Genomic DNA, 27,237 nt, shown 5'->3' with positions numbered 1-27,237 from the left:
CACATCACAGGGAGACTGATTGCGCTGAGACCCTGAGCAGTGTGAAGACGTCGAGGGTCTTTCCCAGCGAGCTCGCTTAGGGTGGCTGGGGCCATCATCTGAGTCATAATCCTCGGCCTGTGAAGCCGGGGACCCCCCTGTGGGCTGGATACATTCCAAGTAAGGGGGACCTGAGGACAGAGGCCTCGCCGTGCCCAGAGACTGAGCCCCATGCATAGATTGCAAGGTCTCAAGGATTTTTGCCATAGATACAGACATATTATCTGCAAAAACTGCAAAGTCCGTCCCTGTCACCGGGGCAGAACTTACAAGCGTCTCAGCCTGGGTCGCTACCTCTCCTGACTCCGGCTGGCGAAGCAGCACCGGGTCGGAGCATTGCACACAATGGGGGTCATCAGAGCCTGCTGGTAGATTAGCCCCACATGCAGCACACGCAGTATACACAGCCCTTTTTGCCTTGGCCGCCTTGCGTTTTGAGGATGACATGTTGCTGCTTCCACAGAGCGATCTGGGATATGCAGCCAGAAGCGCACCTCACAGTGCAAGAAATACAATATCTATATAACTGTATCCAGTACACTGATACACAGTGAGGCACTAGAGGGACCAGCACAGAAAAAACGCTTACCGCCCGCTTAAAAAGCGGGTGTGTGGTCGCCAGATAGCCCCTAGTCCAGGTCTCCCAGAGCCTTGCGTCCTTCCTCCAGCCAGGCATGCATGTAATGGCTGCCGGCGTCTCGAGAGAGGAAGGGGGGCGGGCCCTGGGCGTTCCTGGCCAAGAGCGGGAAGCCTGCTTCCCTCTGTGCCTAGTGTGAGGGCTGGAGCATGTAAATCAGGCTCCAGCCCTCGTCGCTGCTTGCGAACAGCGTCTCTCCCCTACCCTGAATGACAGGGTGGGGGCGGGAACGAAACGGAGCTGCCGGCGTCCTAGGCCCAAAAAGCCGGGGACTAAAGTTATAACCGCCGCCGCCGTAAAAGCGCGGACGGCGGATCCCCGGCGCACCACAAGTCACAGCAGCGCCGCCCGGTCCAGAGGGGGTCGGCGCTGCGTTCCCATACACAAAACATCCCCCAGTAATCTGTAGGGACACTAACTCCAACATTGCGGTCCCCGGCGCACTACAACACCCAGCCAGCCCGGAGTGTGTCTGTGCCTGCCGGGGACACAGAGTACCTGTAAGATGCAGGGCCCTGTCCCTGATCGTACTCCTGCTCCGAATCCATCAGGTTCTAATGGGTCTGTGGATGGAGCCCGGCATCAGAGCTGAGAGGCCGGCAGGATCCCACTTCCACAGAGCCCTACCAGGGGATGTGGAAGGAAAACAGCATGTCAGGCTCCAGCCCTGTACCAGCAATAGGTACCTCAACCTTACAACACCATCCAGGGGTGAGAAGGGAGCATGCTGGGGACACTATATGTGTCCTCTTTTCTTCCATCCGAAACCGTCAGCAGCTACTGCTGACTAAAATCTGTGGAGCTATGCATGGAATGTCTGACCTCCTTCGCACACAAAGCTAAAACTGGAGAACCCGTGATACCACGGGGGGGTATAGCCAGAGGGGGAGGGGCCTTGCACTTTTAATGTAGTGCTTTGTGTGGCCTCCAGAGGGCAGTAGCTATACCCCAATCGTCTGGGTCTCCCAATAGAGCGCTGAAGAAACACGGTATATATATACATACATATATATAAAAATCTATAATATATGTTAGAGATAGAGAGAGATTATATATATATATATATATATATAAAAAAAAATCTATCTATCTAATATACGGTATATATATTATATCTATAAATAAAATGAATACTTAGATATACGCTATGTTTAACATCAGTGACTTTATTCACACACAGGTCGCAAGGCTGCCATGTCCCATTGATATTACCAATAAGTGAAGACGAGACAATCCCACTTATAGGACATGACGCCAGTAATCTATCTGGTGCGATGGCCGTCTCTGCACTACTGAATATTAGAGAATATTATAAGGTGCCAGGGCATATCTGATGATGCAAAAATGCACAAAAAAAGCAATCAAATATGCATCATGAAAAGACTAGAGAGCAAATCTTCCTTCTTCCCATGTATTTTACATGTTATATACGTCTTCTATTCACAGTCAGGTACAACTTAGGTATCGGGCCAGGTCACCATGGAGCAATGTGCCTGCAGTGTATTGTGGATGTAGAAGAAACAGAGACCGCACATATTATACATTAATAGAAACAGTGTAGTCTACAGTAACACAATCTGAATTACAGGGGGGCACCGAACATAAAAGGAAACGTAGCATTAGATTAGTCAGTTCCGAATAATCCTTCATCTACAAAAACAGGAAGAAATCCTGCGTTACGGGGTTGCGTAGATAAATTCGGCAGGTGAAAAAACTGAGAAAGGTGTTGCTTGTCCCCATAGTATCAGATGGGGCACGTTGCAGATGTAACGACGCCACAATACACGGCCGCTCGGCTCCACGGAGAATCCAAACTAGGTTAGTTTCCCGTTGATCTCTTTCCTGCATAGTAAAATATTAAACTGTTAGAAAATATCCAAAAAGTGTAAACGCTAAGTATTCCAATTCATAGCATATTATAAAGTGAAAACATATTACTACCGGTCTGTAGGGCTAGCAAGAAGCAGTGGGATTAGAACAACATAACTGCAAAAGTTACAATAGGCCATCATCATAACCCATTGGCTCCCCGCAAAGAGATGGCAGGGAACCAATGGGTTATGATGATGGCCTATTAAAGGACCTTTAACTGCCTCCCCTGCTCATGGTAATTACCCATGGGCCAGGGAGGACACAGAACAGTATACAGAACATATAGCTTGTGATCGTAAAATTATTCTTTCTTTGAGGCGAAACATTTTTTTAAAAGAGGGAAATGTTTTACCTCACATAAAGAATCATCTATGATCCTGTGCAGTATTGTATTTCTACTCTTTTGCCTCCTTACCTGCACAGGAGGTGTGGTATAATCAAGCGACAGTCAGACACAGCCATTACACAGCACATAGTAGGGACAGATATATAAGATTATCTCAGCACACGAACATTTAAACACATCTAATTGTGGATATTATTATTATTCCAAAATCTATTGATTAACTTTAAAATGAAAAAACCCTTTAAAAGGGAACCAACCAGCAGGATTTTCATGTCTAAAGTAAAGCCGGTGCTATACTGGTGCGAGGATGCTGAATCCAGGCATAGCTTAATTTCTGAGATTGGAGGTTTTATTTCAAAGATATGTGCAAGTAAAGTTCCAGCAATCCACTGCTATTTGATTGACAGGTGCAACAGGAAGGGAATATATTGGTCAGGTCTAGCCATCTATTCCCGCCTGACTGTGTGCCTGGCCTTCCTCCTCCTGACGCCGTCAAAGACTTTAATTCCGGTGGCAGATCATTAGCATTTAGCAAACTCATCACTAAGATTGCGTCGGAGTCAGTGCCTGCGCATAGTGCTATCTCCGGTGCCATCTTTGTGAAGACTCTGTCATTCTTCCTAATTGGACTGATGGATGCATGATGCGAGGGCGGCGAATGCGCCCTCAGTTCTCGGTAACCGCACGCGGTGCCAACAGGTATGGAGACCACCAGCCCCCAAGATCAGCTCCCCGCACATGACTGTAGATGGCACCCAGAAGACGAGCCGCACGCTTCAGAGGAGACCAATGAGTTGATTTTGGGGGCGGTCTCCAGTACTGTTGTGACTGCGCGCGCTCCCGCGGTCTCAATGAGAGCTAAGGATGTGAGGGCGCATGCGCCATCCTTGCATCGCGCATCCATCAGCCCAATTAAGAAAGACAAGTCTTCACAAAGATGGCGTCGAAGATAGCGCTATGTGCAGGCGCCGACTCTGACACCATCTTAGTTAATAGTTTGTCACAATACTGATGAATGTTAATGAGCAGATGCCGGAATTAAAGTCTATGAAGGCAGACAGGGGTGGGAATAGATATCAAGACCCGACCCACATATTCCCATCCCTGTTGCACCTGTCAATCAAATAGCAGTGCATTGCTGGAACTTTAATTTCACATATTACTATAATAAAACCTCCAATCTCAGAGCCGAAGATATGCCTGGATTCAGCATCCTAGGGTCAATATAGCACTGGCTTTACTTTAGACATGAATATCATGCTGGTTGGTTCCCTTTAAGTGTTTGCCTAGGGAAAAGATGTGGACAGAATAAATACATACAGAATAAAACCCCTTTGCTCATAGCAGAAAGCTGCAGCTGGTAGAGCAGTGTCCAGGGCATGAGCTTGGACGGGATGTTTCTATATCTGACTTAACCCAGGGTATAACATAACACAGATATTCATCTATTATATGTGCAATCACATATAATATCATCAAAGCTGCCGTCAAGGCAAAATTAAGAGGCGAGATCCCAATTGTAGCGGTAAATCAGTGTAAAAGCTCTCAAACCGCGCACACTTACAGCCGCAGTAAGAGGCTTGTCCTAGAGAAATAAAAAAACTAATTCCTACCGTCAAGAACTAAGCATTTTCTTTAGTTTGGTTAGGAATCCCTCCTTGTTTTCCCCTGCCTGCTCAGCCTCGGGCCTCTCCTCATCAGCTGCAGAGCTCTGCCGTGCACTGCCTGGTGGGCACAAACAGTAAATAGGCGTCAGACCCTCATCCTCCCCCAACCAGATTGCATTAGAAATCACGGCTCTGGGTGATCATTTAATGTTAGGGCTACATATATGTGCAAGACTTGAGACATGCAAACGAACAAAAAAGAAAACAACAAAAAACTGGTAAGCAACGGGTGAAGTATGATGTCAGCAAAAAATATAACCGCCAATTAAGAGGAAGACAGTCATGAAGTAATTAACCCTGAGTATAGAAAAGTAGTGCCTTGTAAAGACTATCTCAAAATGCAATGAGGCCGGAGCGATCCGGGCCCGGGCCGAGCCAGAGCGATCCGGGCCCGGGCCGAGCCAGAGCGATCCGGGCCCGGGCCGAGCCAGAGCGATCCGGGCCCGGGCCGAGCCAGAGCGATCCGGGCCCGGGCCGAGCCAGAGCGATCCGGGCCCGGGCCGAGCCAGAGCGATCCGGGCCCGGGCCGAGCCAGAGCGATCCGGGCCCGGGCCGAGCCAGAGCGATCCGGGCCCGGGCCGAGCCAGAGCGATCCGGGCCCGGGCCGAGCCAGAGCGATCCGGGCCCGGGCCGAGCCAGAGCGATCCGGGCCCGGGCCGAGCCAGAGCGATCCGGGCCCGGGCCGAGCCAGAGCGATCCGGGCCCGGGCCGAGCCAGAGCGATCCGGGCCCGGGCCGAGCCAGAGCGATCCGGGCCCGGGCCGAGCCAGAGCGATCCGGGCCCGGGCCGAGCCAGAGCGATCCGGGCCCGGGCCGAGCCAGAGCGATCCGGGCCCGGGCCGAGCCAGAGCGATCCGGGCCCGGGCCGAGCCAGAGCGATCCGGGCCCGGGCCGAGCCAGAGCGATCCGGGCCCGGGCCGAGCCAGAGCGATCCGGGCCCGGGCCGAGCCAGAGCGATCCGGGCCCGGGCCGAGCCAGAGCGATCCGGGCCCGGGCCGAGCCAGAGCGATCCGGGCCCGGGCCGAGCCAGAGCGATCCGGGCCCGGGCCGAGCCAGAGCGATCCGGGCCCGGGCCGAGCCAGAGCGAACCGGGCCGAGCCAGAGCGAACCAGGCCCGGGCCGAGCCGCAGCGATCCGGGCCCGGACCGAGCCAGAGTGAACAAGAGTTCATATTTTCTGTACTCTACTAGATGTGTATGAGATGTACTTAGATTCCAGCTCTAAAGTACCTGTGGTTGTGTTGCTGATGCCATTCACTGTCCCGTCCACATCAGTTTCCTCTTCAGCAAAGCTCTGTAACAGTGTCCGCTGCTTGTCGGTCAGTTGCCTACAGCAGGAAAGATTAGTGATTTGGTTAATGCAAGATACCAAATGAGATGGAAAACAAAAGAAAAAAAGAAAAAAAATGACTCTCCAATCCACTCACCGAGGAACTTTCAGCTTGATATGTATGTAGTGGTCTCCGTAGCCATAACTGTTCACTCTTGCTATGCCCTTGCCGCTAATTCTGATAGTTTGATCTGACTGTGTGCCGGGCGGTATCTAAAATACACAAGGGTGGAAAAAGATTATGGTAACTTACTGTAAACTCTCTCTTTCTTAGAGTCTTCATTGGGGGGACACAATAAACCATGGGTGTAAGCTACTGCCAGTAGGAGGCTGCCACTGTGGAAAAATAGTTACCCCCCCCCGGTAGTGTACACCCATCGACTGGGACGTAGATTATCATCAAGTGAGAAAGCAGTGGGAGAGTCCAGACTGGAATTGGCTTCGGAATAGGTGTCCGACTCTTCAACCCATAATATATGTCGGATTAAAATAAGGTGGAAACGATTCCATCCTGGAGGACGCTGAAGGAGTAGGAGATATGTAAGACAAACTTGTGTGAACACACTTCTTGGATCTTGTGTGGTTCTGCTATGTCGGAGTTGAAAAACTGGAGAGTTCGATGCGCCGTAAGAAGTGAGCCGGACCCACGCGGCAGTGGCTGGATTAGGTAGCCATTCTATGACCGAGGCCTAGGATACCTTGGTTAGGTGGTCGACTGATTGGGAGTGAGCCACGACCCACTCGGCAAGAGGGGGCATTTTCTTACTGCGGAGAGTGGGGATGGCATAGTGAACAGGCTACAGTTAGGGCAGAAGTGCCAAGGTCTCACCAGAATGAAACTTGTTATGACAAGAAGCACAGGCAAAGTGAAGGACAAGAGCCAGAGAATGGGAGCGAGACACCCTGAGGTCAGGCAGAGAAAAGAAGGACATGCCAGAGGAAGAAATGCCGGGGAAAGAGCTGACCCGAGGTGGCAGAGCTTACCCTTGTTCAGTAGCCCAAAACCATGGAGAGCTGCGGAGACTGTGACCCCGAGAAACAAGATACGGACTGCAGACACTGGGAATCCGGTGAGCAGGAGGAAAAAGGAGGCTGCAGGTGCTGGCTATCCGGTGAGGAAAGGAAGATGGCGCCGAGCAAGGGGGAGACGGGGGGGGGACGATGGTGCCCAGAGAAGGAGGCGGTGATCAAAAAAAAAAGGCGCATGGGATTCCCGTGCGCTGAAAGATAGTCGTGCTCGGATGAACTGGATGCAGTGGGCTTAGAGCGCAGGCACAACTTATTGGCTGGATGGAGGTGGGTGTGGGGGGAGATACCTTGACCGCAGGAAAAGGCCAAGATGAAGCTTGGGACTAAAGTAGGAGACTTGGCAGCAAGAAAGAACCAAGGCAGCATGGAGGACAAGGCTGGAATAAAAGGGGGGAAGACTGTAGAGGGTTAATAGCGCCTCTGTCCCAACTTAAGTGCTATTAAATGTAAAGCATCTTCTTCCTATCCGATTATTTTTTTTTATTATGGTGCCCCCATAGCCCGGAACCTAGGGAAGAAAACTCCTATCCTGAAGGCCCCAGAATCCATCACAGCACACTGAGGAAGACGATCATCAGACATCGCGGATGTTGCCTGTCGGGAAGCTGGAAATTACTGGTTCAGTTTCCCCTCCTCTTGGGTGGGCGAGTGAGCAGGGGAATGGTGGCAAGGACCAATGGCTGGGGAATCCAAAAAACTCTTGCTTTGCTCGGGAAAAAGGGAAATGATTAAATATTAAAAAAAAAAACAATTAAAGGTAGAAATGGGGCAGAGTGCAACCCCTTGTCAGCCTCCTACTGACACTAAGCTAAAAGTGATATCTGTGCCAGTCGGTGGGTATATACTGCTAAGCAGGTAACTTTTTTTTGCACAGTGTCATCCTCCTAGTGGCTGCAGCTTCCACTCATGGTCTCCTGTGACAAGTAGATAGCATCAGGTAAACAAGTAATAAAAATCGAAAATGTAAAAACACCCACCGCAACATTGATGGGCTCATATAGTCCTTGTACCCGGGAGGTTCCACCCAAGATGGCTTGTGCAATAGAAACCTGTAGATCAGAATGGATATCTGCCCCGGTCCGTCTGAATATCGGACTCTTCTGCACCTGTATTAATTACACAATCACACAAACAGAAAAAGTTTAAAAATGTACACTTTTAACCAATTTACTTTGTATCTACTAATTTACTGCAATAAATAACTCTTTAATAACTGTCTTTTTCTCCTCCATTATTGCCTGTTTGCGCTTCCGGGGCCATCATTTCTTTATTCTCTAACTGGTGTGGGTATTTGAGGCTTGGAGGTGTTTAATATGGGACACGGTGGATTTTTTTTTTTAGTATTGTTTTGGGGTGCATATTCTTTACTATCCGTATTTCACACCAAGTAACCGGCAGGCAATTACGATAATTTGGATACCAAAAGTGTGTAGGTTTTTATATAATATATTTGCATTTGATAAAATGCAATTTACTTTGCAAGTGACATCCACCATTATGTGTGCCACACTGCCCCCTGCCGTTCAAAATGTAGAAGTAAATTTCCAAATATCATGTCGGCAACTTATATGTTACTAAGAGAATTGTACCAACCCTAAATGTAATAAAGATTTCTTTCTTGCCCACTGGCATCCGGACAGTCTGCCCATCTTCTATACCTGTAGGAGGAGAGTTATACTTATATCAGTGTGCTTAATATATGATGATGAATTCCTAAATAAGGAAAATAAAATATTTGTACTATATGACTAATAGAAAAGAAGGGAATTTTGTTTACTTACCGTAAATTCCTTTTCTTCTAGCTCCAATTGGGAGACCCAGACAGTGGGTGTATAGCTACTGCCTCTGGAGGCCGCACAAAGAACTACACTTAAAAGTGTAAGGCCCTTCCCTTCTGGCTATACACCCTCCCGTAGGAGTACGGATTCCTCAGTTTTAGTACCAAAGCAAGAAGGAGGAAAGCCAATAACAGTTTCAAAAACAAATTCAATCCGATAACAAGATCGGAGAACTTAAGAAACAACATGAACAACATGTGCACCCGAAAAACGAAACCCTAAGAACAAATAGGGCGGGTGCTGGGTCTCCCAATTGGAGCTAGAAGAAAAGGAATTTACGGTAAGTAAACAAAATTCCCTTCTTCTTTTTCGCTCCTAATTGGGAGACCCAGACAGTGGGACGTCCAAAAGCAGTCCCTGGGTGGGTAAAAAGACACCACATGAACGGGCTGTCAGACAGCCTCTTCCTACAGGTGGGCCACCGCCGCCTGAAGGACCTGTCTACCTAGGCTGGCATCTGCCGAAGCGTAGGTATGCACTTGATAGTGTTTGGTAAACGTGTGCAGACTCGACCAGGTAGCCGCCTGGCACACTTGCTGAGCCGTAGCCTGATGCCGCAATGCCCAGGACGCACCCACGGCTCTGGTAGAATGGGCCTTCAGTCCAGATGGAATCGGAAGCCCAGCAGAACGGTATGTGTGAAGAATTGGTTCCTTGATCCACCGCGCCAGGGTGGATTTGGAAGCTTGCGATCCCTTATGCTGCCCAGCGACTAGGACAAAGAGCGCATCAGAACGGCGTAGAGCCGCCGTGCGAGAAATGTAAATCCTGAGTGCTCTCACCAGGTCCAACAGATGTAAACCCTTTTCAAATTGGTGAACTGGATGCGGACACAAAGATGGCAAAGTGATATCCTGATTGAGATGAAAGGAAGAAACCACCTTGGGAGAAAACTCTGGAATTGGACGCAGTACTACCTTGTCTTGGTGAAACACCAGGAAGGGAGATTTGCAAGATAACGCCGCTAGCTCGGACACTCTTCGAAGAGACGTGACCGCCACAAGAAAAACTACCTTTTGTGAAAGCCGAGAAAGGGGAACCTCTTTCAAAGGCTCGAAAGGCGGCTTCTGGAGAGCAATGAGAACCTTGTTCAGATCCCAGGGTTCCAATGGCCGTCTGTAAGGAGGAACGATATGACAAACTCCTTGGAGAAACGTGCGTACTTTAGAAAGCCGGGCCAAGCGCTTCTGAAAGAATACGGATAGCGCGGAGACTTGACCCTTAAGAGAGCTAAGCGACAAACCTTTTTCCAACCCAGACTGCAGGAAGGAAAGAAAAATTGGCAATGCAAATGGCCAGGGAGAAAACCCTTGAGCCAAGCACCACGCTAAGAAAATCTTCCACGTCCTGTGATAGATCTTAGCTGAGGATGGTTTTCTAGCCTGTCTCATTGTGGCAACAACTTCATGAGATAAACCTGAGGCCGCTAGGATCCAGGACTCAATGGCCACACAGTCAGGTTCAGGGCCGCAGAATTCAGATGGAAAAACGGCCCTTGAGACAGCAAATCTGGACGGTCTGGTAGTGTCCACGGTTGGCCTACCGTGAGGTGCCACAGATCCGGGTACCACGACCTCCTTGGCCAGTCTGGAGCGACGAGAATGGCGCGGCGGCAGTCGGACCTGATTTTGCGGAGCACTCTGGGCAACAATGCCAGAGGTGGGAACACATACGGTAGCCGGAACTGCGACCAATCTTGAACTAAGGCGTCTGCCGCCAGAGCTCGGTGATCGTGAGACCGAGCCATGAAAACCGGGACTTTGTTGTTGTGCCGTGACGCCATCAGATCGACGTCCGGCATCCCCCAGCGGCGACAGATCTCCTGAAACACGTCCGGGTGAAGGGACCATTCCCCTGCGTCCATGCCCTGGCGACTGAGAAAGTCTGCTTCCCAGTTTTCTACGCCTGGGATGTGGACTGCGGATATGGTGGATGCCGTGTCTTCCACCCACGTCAGAATCCGCCGGACTTCCTGGAAGGCTTGCCGACTGCGTGTTCCCCCTTGGTGGTTGATGTATGCCACCGCTGTGGAGTTGTCCGACTGAATTCGGATCTGCTTGCCTTCCAGCCACTGTTGGAAGGCTCGCAGGGCAAGATAGATTGCTCTGATTTCCAGAACATTGATCTGCAGGGTGGACTCTTCCTGAGTCCACGTCCCCTGAGCCCTGTGGTGGAGAAACACCGCTCCCCACCCTGATAGGCTCGCATCCGTCGTGACCACTGCCCAGGACGGGGGAAGGAACGACTTTCCCTGTGACAATGAGGTGGGGAGAAGCCACCAACGCAGAGAGTCCTTGGCAGTCTGAGAGAGGGAGACAGTCCTGTCGAGGGACGTCGATTTCCCATCCCACTGGCGTAGAATGTCCCATTGTAGAGGGCGCAGATGAAACTGCGCGAACGGGACTGCCTCCATTGCTGCTACCATCTTTCCTAGGAAATGCATGAGGCGCCTCAGCGAGTGCGACTGGCTCTGAAGGAGAGATTGCACTCCAGTCCGTAGCGAGCACTGCTTGTCCAGTGGAAGCTTCACTATCGCTGAGAGAGTATGAAACTCCATGCCAAGATAAGTCAGAGATTGGGTCGGGGTTAGATGAGACTTTGGAAAGTTGATAATCCACCCGAAACTCTGGAGAGTGTCTAGTGCCACCTTCAGACTGTGTTGGCATGCCTCTTGAGAGGGTGCCTTTATAAGCAGGTCGTCTAGATACGGGATGACCGAGTGACCCTGCGAGTGCAGAACAGCTACTACTGCTGCCATGACTTTGGTGAAGACCCGGGGGGCTGTTGCCAGACCGAAAGGTAACGCTACGAACTGCAGGTGTTCGTCGTGTATGACGAAGCGTAGGAAACGCTGATGCTCTGGTGCAATCGGCACGTGGAGATACGCATCTTTGATATCTATTGATGCTAGAAAATCTCCTTGAGACATTGAGGCTATGATGGAGCGTAGGGATTCCATCCGGAACCTCCTGACTTTTACGTGTCTGTTGAGCAACTTTAGATCCAGGACGGGTCGATACGATCCGTCCTTTTTTGGGACCACAAACAGATTGGAGTAAAAACCGTGACCTTGTTCCTGAAGAGGGACGGAGGTCACCACTCCTTCCGCCTTTAGAGCGGCCACCGCCTGCAACAGAGCATCGGCTCGGTCTGGTGGTGGAGAAGTTCTGAAGAAACGAGTTGGCGGACGAGAACTGAACTCTATCCTGTACCCGTGAGACAGAATATCCCTCACCCAACGGTCTTTGACGCGTGACAGCCAAATGTCGCCAAAGTGGGAAAGCCTCCCACCGACCGCGGGTGTGGGAATCGGAGACCGCAAGTCAGGAGGACGCCGTCTTGGCAACGGTTCCTCCGGCTGTCCTTTTTGGGCGTGACTGAGACCTCCAAGAATCTGAGCGTCTCTGGTCTTTTTGAGTCTTTTTTGACGAGGCGAATTGGGACCTGCCCGGTCCTCGAAAGGACCGATAACCAGACTGACCCTTCCTCTGTTGGGGTTTGTTTTGTCTGTGTTGCGGTAAGGATGAGTCCTTACCCTTGGAGTGTTTGATGATTTCATCCAAACGCTCTCCAAACAATCGGTCACGAGAAAAAGGCAAATTGGTTAAGCACTTTTTGGAATGAGAATCTGCTTTCCAATGTCTCAACCACAGGGCCCTACGCAAAACAACGGAGTTGGCTGACGCCACTGCCGTGCGGCTTGTAGCGTCAAGAACAGCATTAATCGCGTACGACGCGAATGCCGCCATTTGCGAGGTCAATGGTGCTACCTGCGGGGCAAATGCACGTGTGACTGAGTCGACTTGCGCAAGCCCGGCTGAGATAGCTTGGAGTGCCCATACGGCCGCAAAAGAAGGCGCTAATGACGCTCCAATCGCTTCATAGATGGATTTCAGCCAGAGCTCCATCTGCCTGTCAGTGGCATCTTTAAGTGCCGCTCCATCTTCAACTGCAACCAAGGATCTAGCTGCAAGCCTGGAAATTGGAGGATCCACTTTTGGACACTGGGTCCAACCCTTGACCACCTCAGGGGGAAAAGGATAGCGTGTATCTTTAAGCCGTTTAGAAAAACGCCTTTCAGGATAAGCGTGGGGTTTCTGGATTGCGTCTCTAAAGTCAGCGTGGTCCAGAAAAGTGCTTAATGTACGCTTAGGGTATCTGAAATGGATTCTCTCGTGCTGCGAAGCTGACTCCTCTACAAGAGGAGCTGGTGGGGAAATATTTAACATCTTATTGATGTTAAATATAAGATCATTAACTATGGCGTCACCATCTGGTGTATCTAGATTGAGAGCGGTCCCAGGATCAGAATCCTGATCAGTTACGTCCGCCTCATCACCCATAGATTCATCTCGCTGGGATCCTGACCATTGAGATGAATGTGAAGGCCCGTCATAGCGAGCCCGCTTAGGCTGCCCTGGGCCATCGTCCGAGTCAGAGTCTTCACTCTGAGGTGTATATGCCCGTCCCGGAGCTTGGAGGTAATTCAGCTGAGGGGGACCAGGGGGCAATGATTGCACAGTGTCCGTGGCCTGAAGTACAGGCCTAGCTCGCAATGTGTCAAGAATTTGTGACATAGTGAGAGACATTCTGTCAGCAAAAGCTGCAAACTCAGTTCCTGTCACTTGGACAGCATTCACAGGTGGTACACCCTGGGTCACGTCCAGCAGAGGCCCCGGCTGTGCAAGCGCCGCAGGGGCCGAGCACTGCACACAATGGGGGTCCGTGGAGCCTGCCGGTAGAAAAGTCCCACATGCGGTGCAGGAAGCATATAATGTCTGTGCCTTGGCACCCTTGCGTTTTACGGACGACATGCTGCTGGCTCTCTGCAATGTGAGAGAGTCTATAGCCAAAGGGCGACCAGCGCTATGTAATACCAAGTATTTGTAAAAACAAAATACTAAGAATACTACTGGCACAAGAGGGGGTGAGCCCTGAGGGCTGCTTACCGCCCGCTGAATAGCGGGTAAGAGGCGAAGAATTCCTTGTCTGGGTCTCCCCGGCTCCCCTCTGCAGCTCAGCGTGTCAGCAGGAATGGCTGCCAGCGTCTGTGGAGAGGGGCGGGCCGTGGGAGTTCCCAAACAAAAGTGCGGGAAACAGTGTCCCCTCTGTGCCGATTGTGAGGGCTGGAGTATGTAAAAACGACTCCAGCCCTCGGCGCTGATGCACTGACCAGCGTCCCGCCCCTCTCCTGACTGGCAGGTCTGGGGGCGGGAACGAACGGAAGCAGGCCGCAAAAGCCGGGGACTCGAGTTATCAGCGCGGCCGCCGTAAAAGCGCGGGCCGCGCTGAAGTCCCCGGCGCACCACAAGTGCCAGCCGCGCCGCAGTCCCAGCGGCCGGCGCGACCGATTCCCAGAAGTGTGCCTGCTTCAGCGAAGCTGAATGAGGCCATGGCACAAGCGCCGCAGCGCTGATGTCCCCCGGCGCACTACAACACCCAGCATGCTGCGGTGTGAGCGCCAAATGCACGGGGACACAGAGTACCTTGAGGAAGCAGGGCCATGTCCCTGATGTACTCCGCTCCATCCAGCATCTTCTCCAGGGGCTGTAGATGGAGCACGGTCTCAGTGCCTGGAGACCAGTAAATCCCACTTCACCCAGAGCCCTGTAAAAAGGGATGGGGAAGGAATCAGCATGTGGGCTCCTGCCGCCGTACCCGCAATGGGTACCTCAACCTTACAAACACCTCCGACATACAGTGGGGTGAGAAGGGAGCATGCTGGGAGCCCTGTATGGGCCCTCTTTTCTTCCATCCGACATAGTCAGCAGCTGCTGCTGACTAAAAACAATGGAGCTATGCGTGCGTGTCTGACCTCCTGCGCACAAAGCTAAAACTGAGGAATCCGTACTCCTACGGGAGGGTGTATAGCCAGAAGGGAAGGGCCTTACACTTTTAAGTGTAGTTCTTTGTGCGGCCTCCAGAGGCAGTAGCTATACACCCACTGTCTGGGTCTCCCAATTAGGAGCGAAAAAGAAATGAAGAGCACTCACCGGTGGTTGCTGTGCAAATAAGTGGAGGTTTATTTCACTGATTATGCCAGACGACGGCCGTTTCGCACTCTATGTTAGTGCTTCGACGGGTCAGACCCGTCAAAGCACTAACATAGAGTGCGAAACGGCAGTCGTCTGGCGTGCCGCTTCGTCCTGCTCCCTCCCCGCCTGCCTTCACATGTAATACCGCACTTGTGAATAAACCTCCACTTATTTGCACAGCAACCACCGGTGAGTGCTCTTCATTTTTCTATTACTCATACAGTGGATCATGTTGCTGTCTTTTTGAAGTAGCACCCCGTAGCTGCGCCTATTTTCTTCCAGTATCAGTGTCTCTGTTGCCAATTTTTTGCTGCGTTCAACGTTACCGCTGTGTATTTTTAAGGGGTTTTTCCCCATGTGTCTCTATATATAGAGTAGTGCCCTGTCCTTCTTACCTTGTGAAAAATATTTGTACTAGTAGGTAAAACGAATGTCAGAGAAGATGTTCTCCCCATTTATAAGTCACAGCAGTGAGCCAACTGCTGTAGTCAGCCTGGCAAGGGCATTATTCAATTATGCATTTATCAACCAGCATCTTAAAAAAAAAAATCCAAATTTGCAATTATATGTAATATTATTTAGATTATACGGAATTTTATGTATTAAGTCCGGACATGGCAAATTTAATTAAAGAGCTTTGAAAAAAGATGGGACATAGGTGGAAAGCATCTTTAATATACAGATTTGGGGGGAGGGGGTGTCTATCATCCTCTCAGCTCTCACCTGCAGGTACTGGGACAGTCACAGATTTCTTCTGCTTTGTCTGGCCACTACCATGGCAGGAGATACACGGATTTGTCATAGTGGTTCCCCTTCCACTGCAGCGGCGACATGTGGACCGCATGACAAAGGGGCCGGTGTTAATGGTCTCCTGCAAAAATAAGATTTCAGGTCAATCAAATGTCAAATCAAGTTAAAAAATATAGACGGAGTTGAAGGGATTATCCCAACTCAGCTTGCTGGAATTTGCCATTATTTTATGATCAGTGGGTTTTTGATGACCCAATCCTGAGCATGAAGGGGCTGCAGCAGTGATTCAAGGATCCAAAAATCACCCGCTGGGCAGGTTTCGTCTGTGCCCCGCAAACCCCTCATACTAAGGAACAGTGAGGGATCCAAAAAAAGCAACCAGCCCCAACAAAAATGTACGATGAATGTGCAGAATATATATATATATATATATATATACATACACACACACATACACATACACACATATATACACATATATACACACATATACACAGAGGGCATCGGACAGACTTACCATGCCAGTGCCATTGCAGTAGTGACAGCGCTGCAGTTTTGTGCCGGGTTCATTGCCTTTCCCATTGCACCTCTCGCACGTGTCGGTGATGTTGACAGACATGTCTTTGTTCACTCCCTTGGCCGCCTGATTAAATGTAAGGTCCATGATGTACTGCAAGAAACAAGAGCAGAATTACCTACGTCTGCACTCCCCTCCATAGGGATTTGCGGATTCCCAGCTCCTGTGCAATCAGAGGACGGATAAGCGGCTCTCACCTCCTGCGGCTGATCGAACATATTATTCAAGTCACCGAAAGGCGAGCCGGAGAACTCCCCAAATATCCTGCGGAACAGTTCTTCTGGATCAACAGTCGGGCCACCTCTCCAGTACTGCTGCCCGCCTCCGCCGGCCCCTGCTGCAAAATCGGCGGTGCCGTACGCATCATACTGCTTCCTTTTAACCTCATCGCTGAGAACCTAAATATGGAGAAGGTGTGATTAGAAAATACACAAATACTTGACGAGTCAAAGAGTTTTCCAGGTTTACAATATTGATGACTTATCCCTCCAAACAAATCATCAATATCAGATCGGTGTGGGGGGTCGGCACCAGGCAACACAGCTGTTTTCAGCTCCAGATGTAAACAATGAAGGGAATGGTGCAGCTCTGTTGACTATGTAGTGCCAAAAACCTGACCCTCAGCCATCAATAGACTGAATAGGAGCCCCAGTACCTGGCAATGGACACTAGAGAGTGTACGGGGCTGTGCTGCCTGAGGGGGGGGTATCTGACCTCACTGCTACCGGTGGCACATAGACACAATGGTTTAAGTCTGGTTCTGCAGATTCACATAACTGGGACAAATCCTCTTCGGTACAGAATATCACTTACCTCATAGGCTTCAGCCAGCTGGGAGAACTTCTCCTTGGTCTGGGGATCATCTTTGTTGGTGTCTGGATGGTATTTTTTGGCCAGCTAAAATAATAAAACACAGGCAGCACAGATCACATAGAGCGAGACATAATAGTATAGAACAGTATGCAGCAAAGGAACAAAAACATGAAAAATGCTAAGTTTAGACGCAAAAAAAAAAAAAGCAGATTTCATCTTCTATAGATAAATTATGAAACTGCTTGAAGACTTTACATGGCTTTCAGCTGCGTCAATCAACAGGAATCTGCCCTGCTTTATATGTATTTTATAAAGCAAAGAAGATAAAATTGAAGCACCACTCTGGCATTCTTTTTCAATGCTGGAGTGGCCCTTTAAATGTCAGCCCCCTGCCCCAAATCTTATATTTAACCTCTGGCAGCTTCACCTTTTACCGATGCCGCTCCATTTCGTGCCAGTAACTTTTAACAGCCTGGAAGTCAGAAGTTACGTCGCAAGTCTATGAGAGCCAGAATGAGGCTCCCATAGACTTACAATGAGGAGCGACCTGCGGTATGTGTCATGAAACACTGGAGCTGCTGGTAGGTCACAAATCGCCAGAAACCAACCATAGCAGCAGCAGTGGGTGAGTATAAGACGGGGGCAGAGGACTTACATTTAAAGGACTACAGCGGTGCAATAAAATTAAGGCTGAAATTGTGTTTTTAGTGGTTGAAAGGCATCTCTACTCTAAAAACCTGCTCTCTCCAATTAATATTTCTCACACTCATACATATTAGGCAAAATGACCTGCCTAATAGCTATGGATGGTCATCAGTCTGTCTGACAAGTCCTTGATTGATCGGTGCCTCAGTTATTCTTCCTGGAAATGTAAACAATGAATGGCACCTGTAGGCTACCATAGTCCTTGCTCATCCATTATGACTAGTGTCATTTATGTTCGCATACAAGGTGAGCGAATCAATGACATTACAATGCCGCTCACCTACCAAGAGGCGGCCATGATTTATTGAATACACAAAAAAGACCCCCGAGCTGCAGACAGATGTTTTGGGCTTCTTGCCGCCTCTGCCTGGGTTAAGGGCACCGGATGGAGGTGCTTTGATTCCCCTTGTGAAATCGCCGGCTGGAGGTAATGCCCAGTCACAGGACTGTTTGCTGATTTCACAAGAAGGGAGAAACAAGTCCCCGCAGCACTAATCAATATATACAGTACAACATGAAAGGGTCCAGACAGGTAGCAGCGGGGTGTGGTGCAATCTGGTCACGAGGAGGTAAACACCCGTGTTGCCGACATCCCACCTGGTAATAGGCCTTCTTGATCTCTTTCTGGCTCGCGGTCCTCGGGACTCCTAAGACCTGGTAGAAGTCTGACTTGTTAGAAACTGATGAACTGGTGTGAAACTGGGAGACGTGTCCTGAGAAGGCTGCAAACACAAATCCGGAGAGAAGGAGGGGGACAGATAAATACGAGGCCACAGAAACACCCCAGTGTAATAACCCACCATAGACACTAGATTAGTAGATCCCCATGATCACGTCTGTGAAGGCCAGAAAGTCCTCCACCCTGCCTGATTAAAGGCAGGTTTTTGGGGTTTGATTTTTTTTTAGAACAGTGCCACAATTGTTTACAGGTTGTATGTGGTATTACAGCTCAGACCCATTCACTTCAATGGAGAACAGCTACAATATCAGCAGAACCTGTTTTGTTTTTTTAGGAGGAAAGTAGACATTTTTTTGATCCTGAACAATCCTTTTAAAAGGTTTTTGGGCGCATGAGAAGGATTCTTCTTTGTGTATAGACGGTTACATGATCGGCTGCTTTGTGTATAAATTCTAAAACATCTGCACAATCCATGCTCGGGCGTCCGCGGTGCGAAGTGTAAAGGAAACGTTACAGATTGAGAAGCAAAAAGGGAAAAAACATCTGGAACATCAAGATCTATAGGACCCTGCAGCGGCGTCGCTCCGTGATCTACAGGACCTTGCAGCGGCGTCGCTCCGTGATCTATAGGACCTCGCAGCGGCGTCGCTCCGTGATCTACAGGACCCTGCAGCCGCGTCGCTCCGTGATCTACAGGACCCTGCAGCCGCGTCGCTCCGTGATCTACAGGACCCTGCAGCCGCGTCGCTCCGTGATCTACAGGACCCTGCAGCCGCGTCGCTCCGTGATCTACAGGACCCTGCAGCCGCGTCGCTCCGTGATCTACAGGACCCTGCAGCCGCGTCGCTCCGTGATCTACAGGACCCTGCAGCCGCGTCGCTCCGTGATCTACAGGACCCTGCAGCCGCGTCGCTCCGTGATCTACAGGACCCTGCAGCGGCGTCGCTCCGTGATCTATAGGACCTTGCAGCGGCGTTGCCCCGTGATCTACAGGACCCTGCAGCGGCGTCGCCCCGTGATCTACAGGACCCTGCAGCGGCGTCGCTCCGTGATCTACAGGACCCTGCAGCGGCGTCGCTCCGTGATCTACAGGACCTTGCAGCGGCGTCGCTCCGTGATCTACAGGACCTTGCAGCGGCGTCGCTCCGTGATCTACAGGACCTTGCAGCGGCGTCGCTCCGTGATCTATAGGACCTTGCAGAAGAACGCCGGGATCTACAGGACCTTGTGGCAGCACACTGGGATCTATAGAACTCTGCATTGGCTGCATGCAGGGATCTGTGGCCCTACAGAACAGTGACAGGCCAGGCTCTTCCGCCCTACAGCAGTACCACACACAGGCTTCCCCATTATTCAGCCAGACTCCCCAGAGAAGCATAACCTTGAGTGTCCAGCACACATGAGCACAGGCCGGACTCCAGCACTCACCTACTGCAGGTGCCCTAGTTATCGCCGCCCTTAGGCCCAGACGCAGCGCTCCTTCACCCCGAGGCCATCGCTGAACCCCGGGAAGCAGCGGTCCCCGAGCCCCAGACACCGCAACCAAGAACCAACGCGAGGAGCAGCGAGCCGCCATATTGCCGGGGGAACTTTCTCCACCGCGCATGCGCCTAGGACACCAATCTGGAGGAATGTCATTAGGACACCGGAAGTGCGCCCTGTTGCTCCACCCAGAATCCGCAACTTCACCTACAGTCGGCGCTTACAGGTCGCCATCTTAGTACTCCTTTTATGTGCTGAGAGAAATCTCTAGAAATCTCAAATTTTCTACAAAGTTGTGTCCGAGCTGCGTAATGAAGATATGTTAATTATTAGCAGATACAGTGACAACTTATTAATTGTTTTAGTGATGATTAATGTTTGGTATAATATAAACAAGGCTGAAGATTGTTAATTTCTAACAAACTGATAAAATGATACTAATCTAATATTGGAAACAAAAATGATTTGAGAATTTGTTCATTTTATTCTATTTTCTTTCACCTCAGATTGCATGTTTTGAGATATATATATATATATATAGTGCTGTTAATTTACAGTTTTCTTTTTTTTTTTTTTTAATTCTTGTCATTTTTTTTCCATTTTTTTCATTCCTCCAAGACCAATAATTTTTCCTGTGACATAACAGTATAAAAATAGTGCTTTTTTTTGTAGGATATCATAATTTTGCCGGCATATAATGTTCCGCGCAGAGGTGGGGAAAAAAATCCAAGTGCCGTGAAATGGTTAAAAAAAATAATTCCTTCATTGTTTTGTTTCTTTTTTGTATTTATGACGTCCATTGTGCTGTAAAAGGGACCTGGAATCACGATTCTCCGGGTCAGGACAGTCGCTGCAATGCCAAACTTGCATTTTATTTTTTGGTAACCCCCTCCCCAACCCCCAAAGAAAAAAAAGATATTAAAAAAAAATCTGACCTTTGGAAAAAAAAATAAAAATGTAACCAATGGAGCAATGTGAGGGTATTTTTTTTACGTACAAAAAGTACGTACAAAAACAAACCTCGCATGGCTCCATTGATTAAAAAGGAAATTTATTTATTTATTTATTTTTTTTTTTACAAAGGTCAGATTTTTTTTTTCTTTGGGGGTTGAGGGACACCCAAAAATAAAATACAAGTTTGGTATTGATACCATTACTGGGAACGTGAAACTTTTTTTTGCAGCTTTCTGGTGGAGTGCTACAACTGAAAAGATCTAAATTTTGCTGTTTAGATTTTTTTTAAATGGCAAATTGTTTTTTTTTTCGGACACAAGGATAACCTGTAAGATATGGGTATGTATCAGACGCGTGCAAAGTATGGCCCATGGGCCGGCCACCTCTGGACTTTTGCTGTTTTGTTTGCCCCCCCCCGAAAAAATAAAAGTTAAAGCTCATGGAAGGCAAAGGGGTAAAAAGGATAGTCCAAAAATGAAAAATTGCTGTCTCCAAAGGGTTAATCTATATTGGTAGCAGCACAGGGCCTGTTTTGTGATATTTTACATGGAGCAGCAGTGCCACCTAGTGGTCATAATAGTGGCTTGCATAAATCAATGGAAACCTGACAAATCTCCTGGATTATCTGTATTTACTTTGGTAAGAAGGCCCTCACAAGTCACAACATTTATTTATATTGCTAAGTGAATAATTGCTGCCTCTAATCTTATATAATTCTCTTTCTATTTTGGTAAAGAGAACAGGAAATCAGACGAAGCACAGTCACGTTATTTGCTAATCAATTTCAGGACCCCCTTCTCGAAATCTACAGGGGTCCTAGTATTTGGACCTTCACTGCGTAGCAAGCTATCACCTATCATATGAATAGGTGCTCTCCAAATATAGAGCAGGTTACCCTTTTGCATGGGACAGGAGATAACCACCGGGACCCCCAACGATCCTGATGTGCCGCCCCCGTGCCAGCAGCCGGGCTGCTCGGATCTGCATCCGCGGTGGCTCGAGGTGTCTCCTGACCCGGGGGTCGTGCGGCCACTCAAATGGAGGAGGGTATTTACAGGGGATTGAGTTTAGAGTTTGTAACGCCACCCGTGGTGTGTGGTAAGGTGGAGTACCACCGCTGCAGTTGGGAGTACCCGGGGGCGATGGAGTGGGCAGCCAGGTGTTAGAACCCTCCACGGGTAGGGGGGATGCCCCAGGACTCGGTGATGGTGTTTGTGGAGTCCTGTTGGGTGTGAAGGGGTCACTTTTGTACTCACTCAGTCCATTAAGCTGACACCGGCAACTGGTTAAACCAAAGTTCTGGATACCGCTGCCGCTGAGGGGAGCTAGTTCGGGTTCCGTCCCCAATGGTGCTGCCTGGTGATCCGTGACCTGCCTCCTGGCACTCAGTTTACTTCTCTGTTGGCCCCGATAGTGTAGAACTAGTCGGGTCCCACTCCCCACTATGGCTAAGTGTGGGAGCTTGCTCTCAGGGTTCACGCTTGGGATTTTCTGGACCGTTTGAGTGGAAAGTCCTATCCCCCTCGTTGCGCTAGTACCCCTATTTTGGAGCGGGTGGAGAGCGGATCTTGAAGGCTCCGTTCTCGTCGGGTAAATTGTCAGGTTGCCTGAAGCTACTCCCTGACCTAGGGTCCACGTACCCCGTCGTGCCCTGGTCCTAGCTCGGTGATGGTGCAAGGCCACCGGCTGTCCTCCTTGACAGTTCCGTGCCCCTTGCCACGATCCCCTGCGACCGGGGGTCCAGCTCCCCTAGGCCCAGACCACCGTCTGCTACCTAGGGAACTACTTAAGAGCCAGGATCCTGATCTCCTCTCTCCTTCACTTCCAAATTACTTCACTGGACTCACTGACACTCCTGACCTCCCCTAACCAACCCCCCACGTGGGCGACCCTATTCCACTTAGGCCTTCCACTGGTGTGTCTGGTGGGTGTGGTGCAGAGTGTACCTAGGATTTTGATGTAGGCAACACCATGTAGTCGGGGACCCATAACCAAGAAGGAGGTGGATATTGCACGGGAGGGCAGATTGTGCAATACCCTGTGACGACCTGATAGTCCAGGGGCGTCACACTGACATCGGGGCACTGGCGGAAACAGACAAAAAAGTTTTTTTGTGCAAGAACAAAATACGGGCCCATTGCAGCCTAAAAGCTCATGAGAAAGAACAATTCCACCTGCTTCGGAGGTAGAAATGGGCACTTAAGCTCTTAGGCTCCTGTGCACAACTGTCAAATGGGCTCCACAGCCCCGTCCTGAATGGCATATGCTGCTTCTGCCCCATTCATTGTCTATGGCACAGCATTTAGCTTGTGCCAACTGTGCTATACAGCCGTCATTAGGCTTTATCAAATTGAGGAAAATGTCCGTTCAAAACTTTTTTGAGGGTCCTTATAGTAACAGTGTTCCATGTTGTGCCCCAAAATTCCAAGTATGGTCTGTGAAGTTTTTAAAATATATTTAAACAGGAGGGGATTACAACCGAGACAACCCACCGGGCCTGGGCCAGACTGCCCACCATTATTCGGCCTGCGTCACTGATTTCAGTCAGGTGGAAGAGGAGACTACTGCTCCTCAGGGGAGTGGGGTGAGGTGAGTTTTGGTTTGTTTTTATTGCCACGGTGTGGGCCGACTGAAATGTGTGGATAGGTACCTGCTGTATGTGTACAATAGAGGGGCCACAATAGGGGACACACATTGTTCCATTCTTCTACTGTGGAGGCGGAATGAGGACACTATTCCTATCTGTAGGCACAGACAAGGGCACAAAATGGGTACATTACTGCAGAGGGATATTATTATGGTATAGGACATTATGCATGGATATAGAATATGGCCTCAGTTCATTAACACAGCCGTTTTGGACACAAACCACAAAGGGCCCAGGTGTGAAAAGTGGGTGTTATGACTGGGGCAGCTGTGACTGTTACGATCGCAATGGGGATATGGATCCACTGGGTCATGGTGCATGGGCTTAACCTTGGATGATAAGATTGGACTTGGCTGCCGGTGGACGTCAGGTACCACTCCAGGACAGTCCCCGGATCCGCAGTAGCTGACCCGAATGGAAGCAGGTGAGATGGAAACGGAGCCACAAGCGAGACAGAATCTGGATAGCAGGCTGGGTGGATACTGTTACTAGTACAGACGGGACTGCTGGTTCAGACAAGACGGGTTCTGGATATGGTTCTGGTGCAGACATGGTGGTTGGTGCAGACGGGTCAGGTTCAGCAACAGTTTCTGGGACAGACAGGACCACAGGTTCAAGTTAAGGCAGTATAGGTTCGGGTTCAGGTGCAGACGGCACAGCTGGTACTAATGGAACTGGTTCAGGGACGGACTTGGGTAGAGACCGGACCATAGGTTCAGGTGCACAGGACAGGTTCTGGTGCAAAGGCGAGTACAGGGTCAAATTAGCTGATTCAAGATTCACTACAGACTGAAGTTGCTCAGGCCCCTCCCTGCAGGGGAGGCTGCTTTAAATACCTATTGCCTCTCAGCTATAAGCTGGGGACACTTCTGGAGTGCGTACGCTGCCTCTTTAAGAAGTGGGGAGCACACACGCATTCTAAGCGCACCGCCTGGAGACCTGCACACCCTGGGAGCTGGAGGCCGCTGTGGCTTCCAGAGTAGGACCGGAGGACCGGGGTCACATCACATCTATTGTGCAGCCTTCCTCTCACCTCCAATATACTACCATATCCAAGCTCATTTGCATATACCAGTGATGGAGCACTGTGATTGGCTGACACAGTAGCTTAGTAGATGGTGCAGTCCCACCCACGCAGAGCTTTATTATCCTCTTCTCAATGCCGCCATAGGCGCAGGCCGAAGGCAAACTGTTTATAAAGGGACAGTTATTGTAAAACTTGCTGCTCCTGATGGACGTGTTCTGCTCTTGGAAAAACCCCAGACATTATTCAGGAGGGGCAGGATTTATGCCTTCATCAGGGTCTCTCTCCCAGCAGTGATGGATGTCAGCTCTGTCCTAAGCTCAAAGAGAGGGGTTATCTAATAACGGATGGAAATAGAAGCCGGTTATTCTATATAATATGCTTTTTCTTCTAAGGCTATGTGCCCACGGGAGCTTGTTTCTGCGGATTTTGCCGCGGAAAACCTGCGGATTTTTCTGGATTTTACAGATAAATCCGCTGGTTTTAGCATGTACAGTCACTCCCCATGTTATGCTATGGGACATGGGGAGTGCTGTGTCCACGCTGCGGAAAGTGCAGCTTCCGAACATGTCCGCATCCGCATGTATAATTGCATGTCAATTATTCATGCGGAATCACCTGCGGATGTCCCGGCCCTCCGCTATGGAGATAGAGGCCGGGACGTCCGCAGGTAATTCGCATGAATGTCCGCATGTTTCCCGCAGCTATTCTGCCGGAATCTCACAGCTAAAAATAGCTGCGGACGCCGGCGAGCAGCTGCGGGAAACATGCGCTCATACCTGCGGATACATCCGCAGGTACGAGCGCCCGTGGGCACATAGCCTAAGGCTGTGTGCGCACGCTGCGGATTTACAGCGGATTTTGCCGCGGATTTGCTGCAGAAAATGTGTCTAACATTGCTGCAGTCAATTCCCCAGCAAATCCTATGGGTTTTAAAAAATGCTGTGCGCACACTGCATTTTTTTTATACCCACGGATTTACCCGCGGATTTTCCGCTGCAGAATTAATGAGCATGTCACTTCTTTTCCGCAGGTACCTGCGGTTTTAGCCATAGATAATGGTAAAGATCTGTAGGGACCAACTTGCAGAAAATCTGCAGCAAATCTGCCAAAACGCAACAAACCGCGGCAAAACCGCTTGCGGATTTTGTTGTGGTTTTGGTGTGTTTTTTTACCGTGGGTTCGGGATTCTTTAAGAGGGTCTGGATTTTTCTTAATAAAAAGGCACTTTCTAGTGCGCACATAGCCTAAGGGGGGCTTTACACGTTGCGACATCGCTTCCGAAATATCGGAGTGTCGTTCATTTTCATAATGTTGGATCGACCGCAGGTATGATGTTGTTTGTTGTTCCTGCAGCTCCACACATCGCTGTGTGTAAACCCGCAGGAGCGACAAACATCTCCTTACCTGCGTCCCGACGGCAATGCGGAAGGGAGAAAGTGGGCGGGATGTTATGTCCCGCTCATCTCCGCCCCTCTGCTTCTATTGGCTGGCCGATTAGTGACATCGCGGTGACGCCGAACGCACCTCCCCCTTGAAGGAGGGATTGTTCGGCAGTCACAGCGACATCGCCGAGCAGGTATGTGCGTGTGAAGCTGCCGTAGCGATAATGTTCGCTACGGCAGCAATCACCACATATCGCATTTGCATGGGGCGGGTACTATCGCGCTCGGCATCGCTAGCCGATGCTAGCGATGTCGCAACGTGTAAAGTACCCCTAAGAGTGGTGATGAGATCTATGGATGACCCATAGACTTAAGGCCGCTTTACACGCAACGACATCGGTAACAAGATATCATTGGGGTCACAGAATTCGTGACGCACATTCGGCCTCATTAGCGACGTCGTTGTGTGGGACACGTACGAGCGACCGCTAACGATGTAAAATACTCAACAAATGGTTGATTGTTGACATGTCGTCCATTTCCCAAATATCGTTGCTGATTTAGGACGCAGGTTGTTTGTCATTCCTGAGGCAGCACACATCGCTACGTGTGACACCCCAGGAACGTCGAACAACACTGTACCTGCGTCCTCCGGCAACGAGGTGGGCTCGACTTTCATGCGGCTGCTCTCCGCCCCTCTGCTTCTATTGGACGCCTGCCGTGTGATGTCGCTGTAACGCCGCACAAACCTCCCCCTTAGAAAAGAGGCGTCTCGCCGGCCACAGCGACATCGCTAGAAAGGTAAGTATGTGTGACGGGTACTAGCGATTTTGTCCGCCACGGGCAGCGATTTGCCTGTGACGCACAAACGACGGGGGCGGGTGCGAACGCTAGCGATGTCACAGTGTGTAAAGCCCCCTTTACTATCTTGCCATACACTGAGTGGTCTTGTGACTGATCGGTATTAGTTTGATGATGTGGACCCCATCAATTGGCAGCACCTGGAGCCCCTATAATATATAGAAATATTTGTAAATGATTTTTACCTTTTATTTTTTTTTAGTAGGAAGGATATATATCCTTACAGGCCCCAGCAACAACCATCTTTTTTTTTACTTTTATTTATTTTTTATAAATAGCACCGGTAAAAATAGATTGCTTTAAAAAGTAACATTTGAGATATTGGTATTGCAAAGTTATTAATATAAATTGGAAATAAAGTGGTAAAAATTTGTAGAAACTCTCACCACAATATATTTCTGTATTTAAACAAAATTATTATTTTTTATTATTTTTTTTTTCCCAAGAAAAAGTTTACATTAATTGAAAACTCCTATAGAAATGGAGTCAGACATGCACAGAAGATGACAGATTGCTGGAGGACAGGAGCAGGCTGGAGCAATAGATCACAGATCTGATCGCTGGCTGCT

At 49.6% G+C, this 27,237-nt stretch overlaps 1 protein-coding gene across 2 annotated transcripts; it reads right to left on the bottom strand.

The window, feature by feature from the left end:
- Positions 1-1,822: 1,822 nt before the first annotated feature.
- DNAJA3 (DnaJ heat shock protein family (Hsp40) member A3) lies at positions 1,823-19,908 on the bottom strand. 2 transcript variants are annotated; one of them, XM_075319388.1, is made up of 12 exons: positions 19,744-19,908; positions 18,234-18,358; positions 16,932-17,015; positions 16,316-16,516; positions 16,059-16,211; positions 15,515-15,662; positions 8,512-8,576; positions 7,896-8,024; positions 5,987-6,102; positions 5,790-5,887; positions 4,508-4,619; positions 1,823-2,518 (listed from the first exon to the last, which is right to left on the bottom strand). In XM_075319388.1, exons 1-11 carry the CDS (start codon positions 19,889-19,891, stop codon positions 4,510-4,512), a joined length of 1,377 nt encoding a protein of 458 aa, XP_075175503.1. In that variant the 5' UTR covers positions 19,892-19,908; the 3' UTR covers positions 1,823-2,518; positions 4,508-4,509. The 2 variants fall into 2 exon arrangements, with proteins under 2 accessions (XP_075175503.1, XP_075175504.1); XM_075319389.1 differs by lacking the exon at positions 4,508-4,619.
- Between the last annotated feature and the right edge of the window lie 7,329 nt (positions 19,909-27,237).

The sequence above is a fragment of the Anomaloglossus baeobatrachus genome, chromosome 7 (genome assembly GCF_048569485.1).
Source record: "Anomaloglossus baeobatrachus isolate aAnoBae1 chromosome 7, aAnoBae1.hap1, whole genome shotgun sequence".
In the NCBI taxonomy this organism is placed as follows: Eukaryota; Metazoa; Chordata; class Amphibia; order Anura; family Aromobatidae; genus Anomaloglossus; species Anomaloglossus baeobatrachus.
The sequence above is the reverse complement of the archived record's forward strand: the minus strand, read 5'-3'. Positions and strand labels throughout refer to the sequence as shown.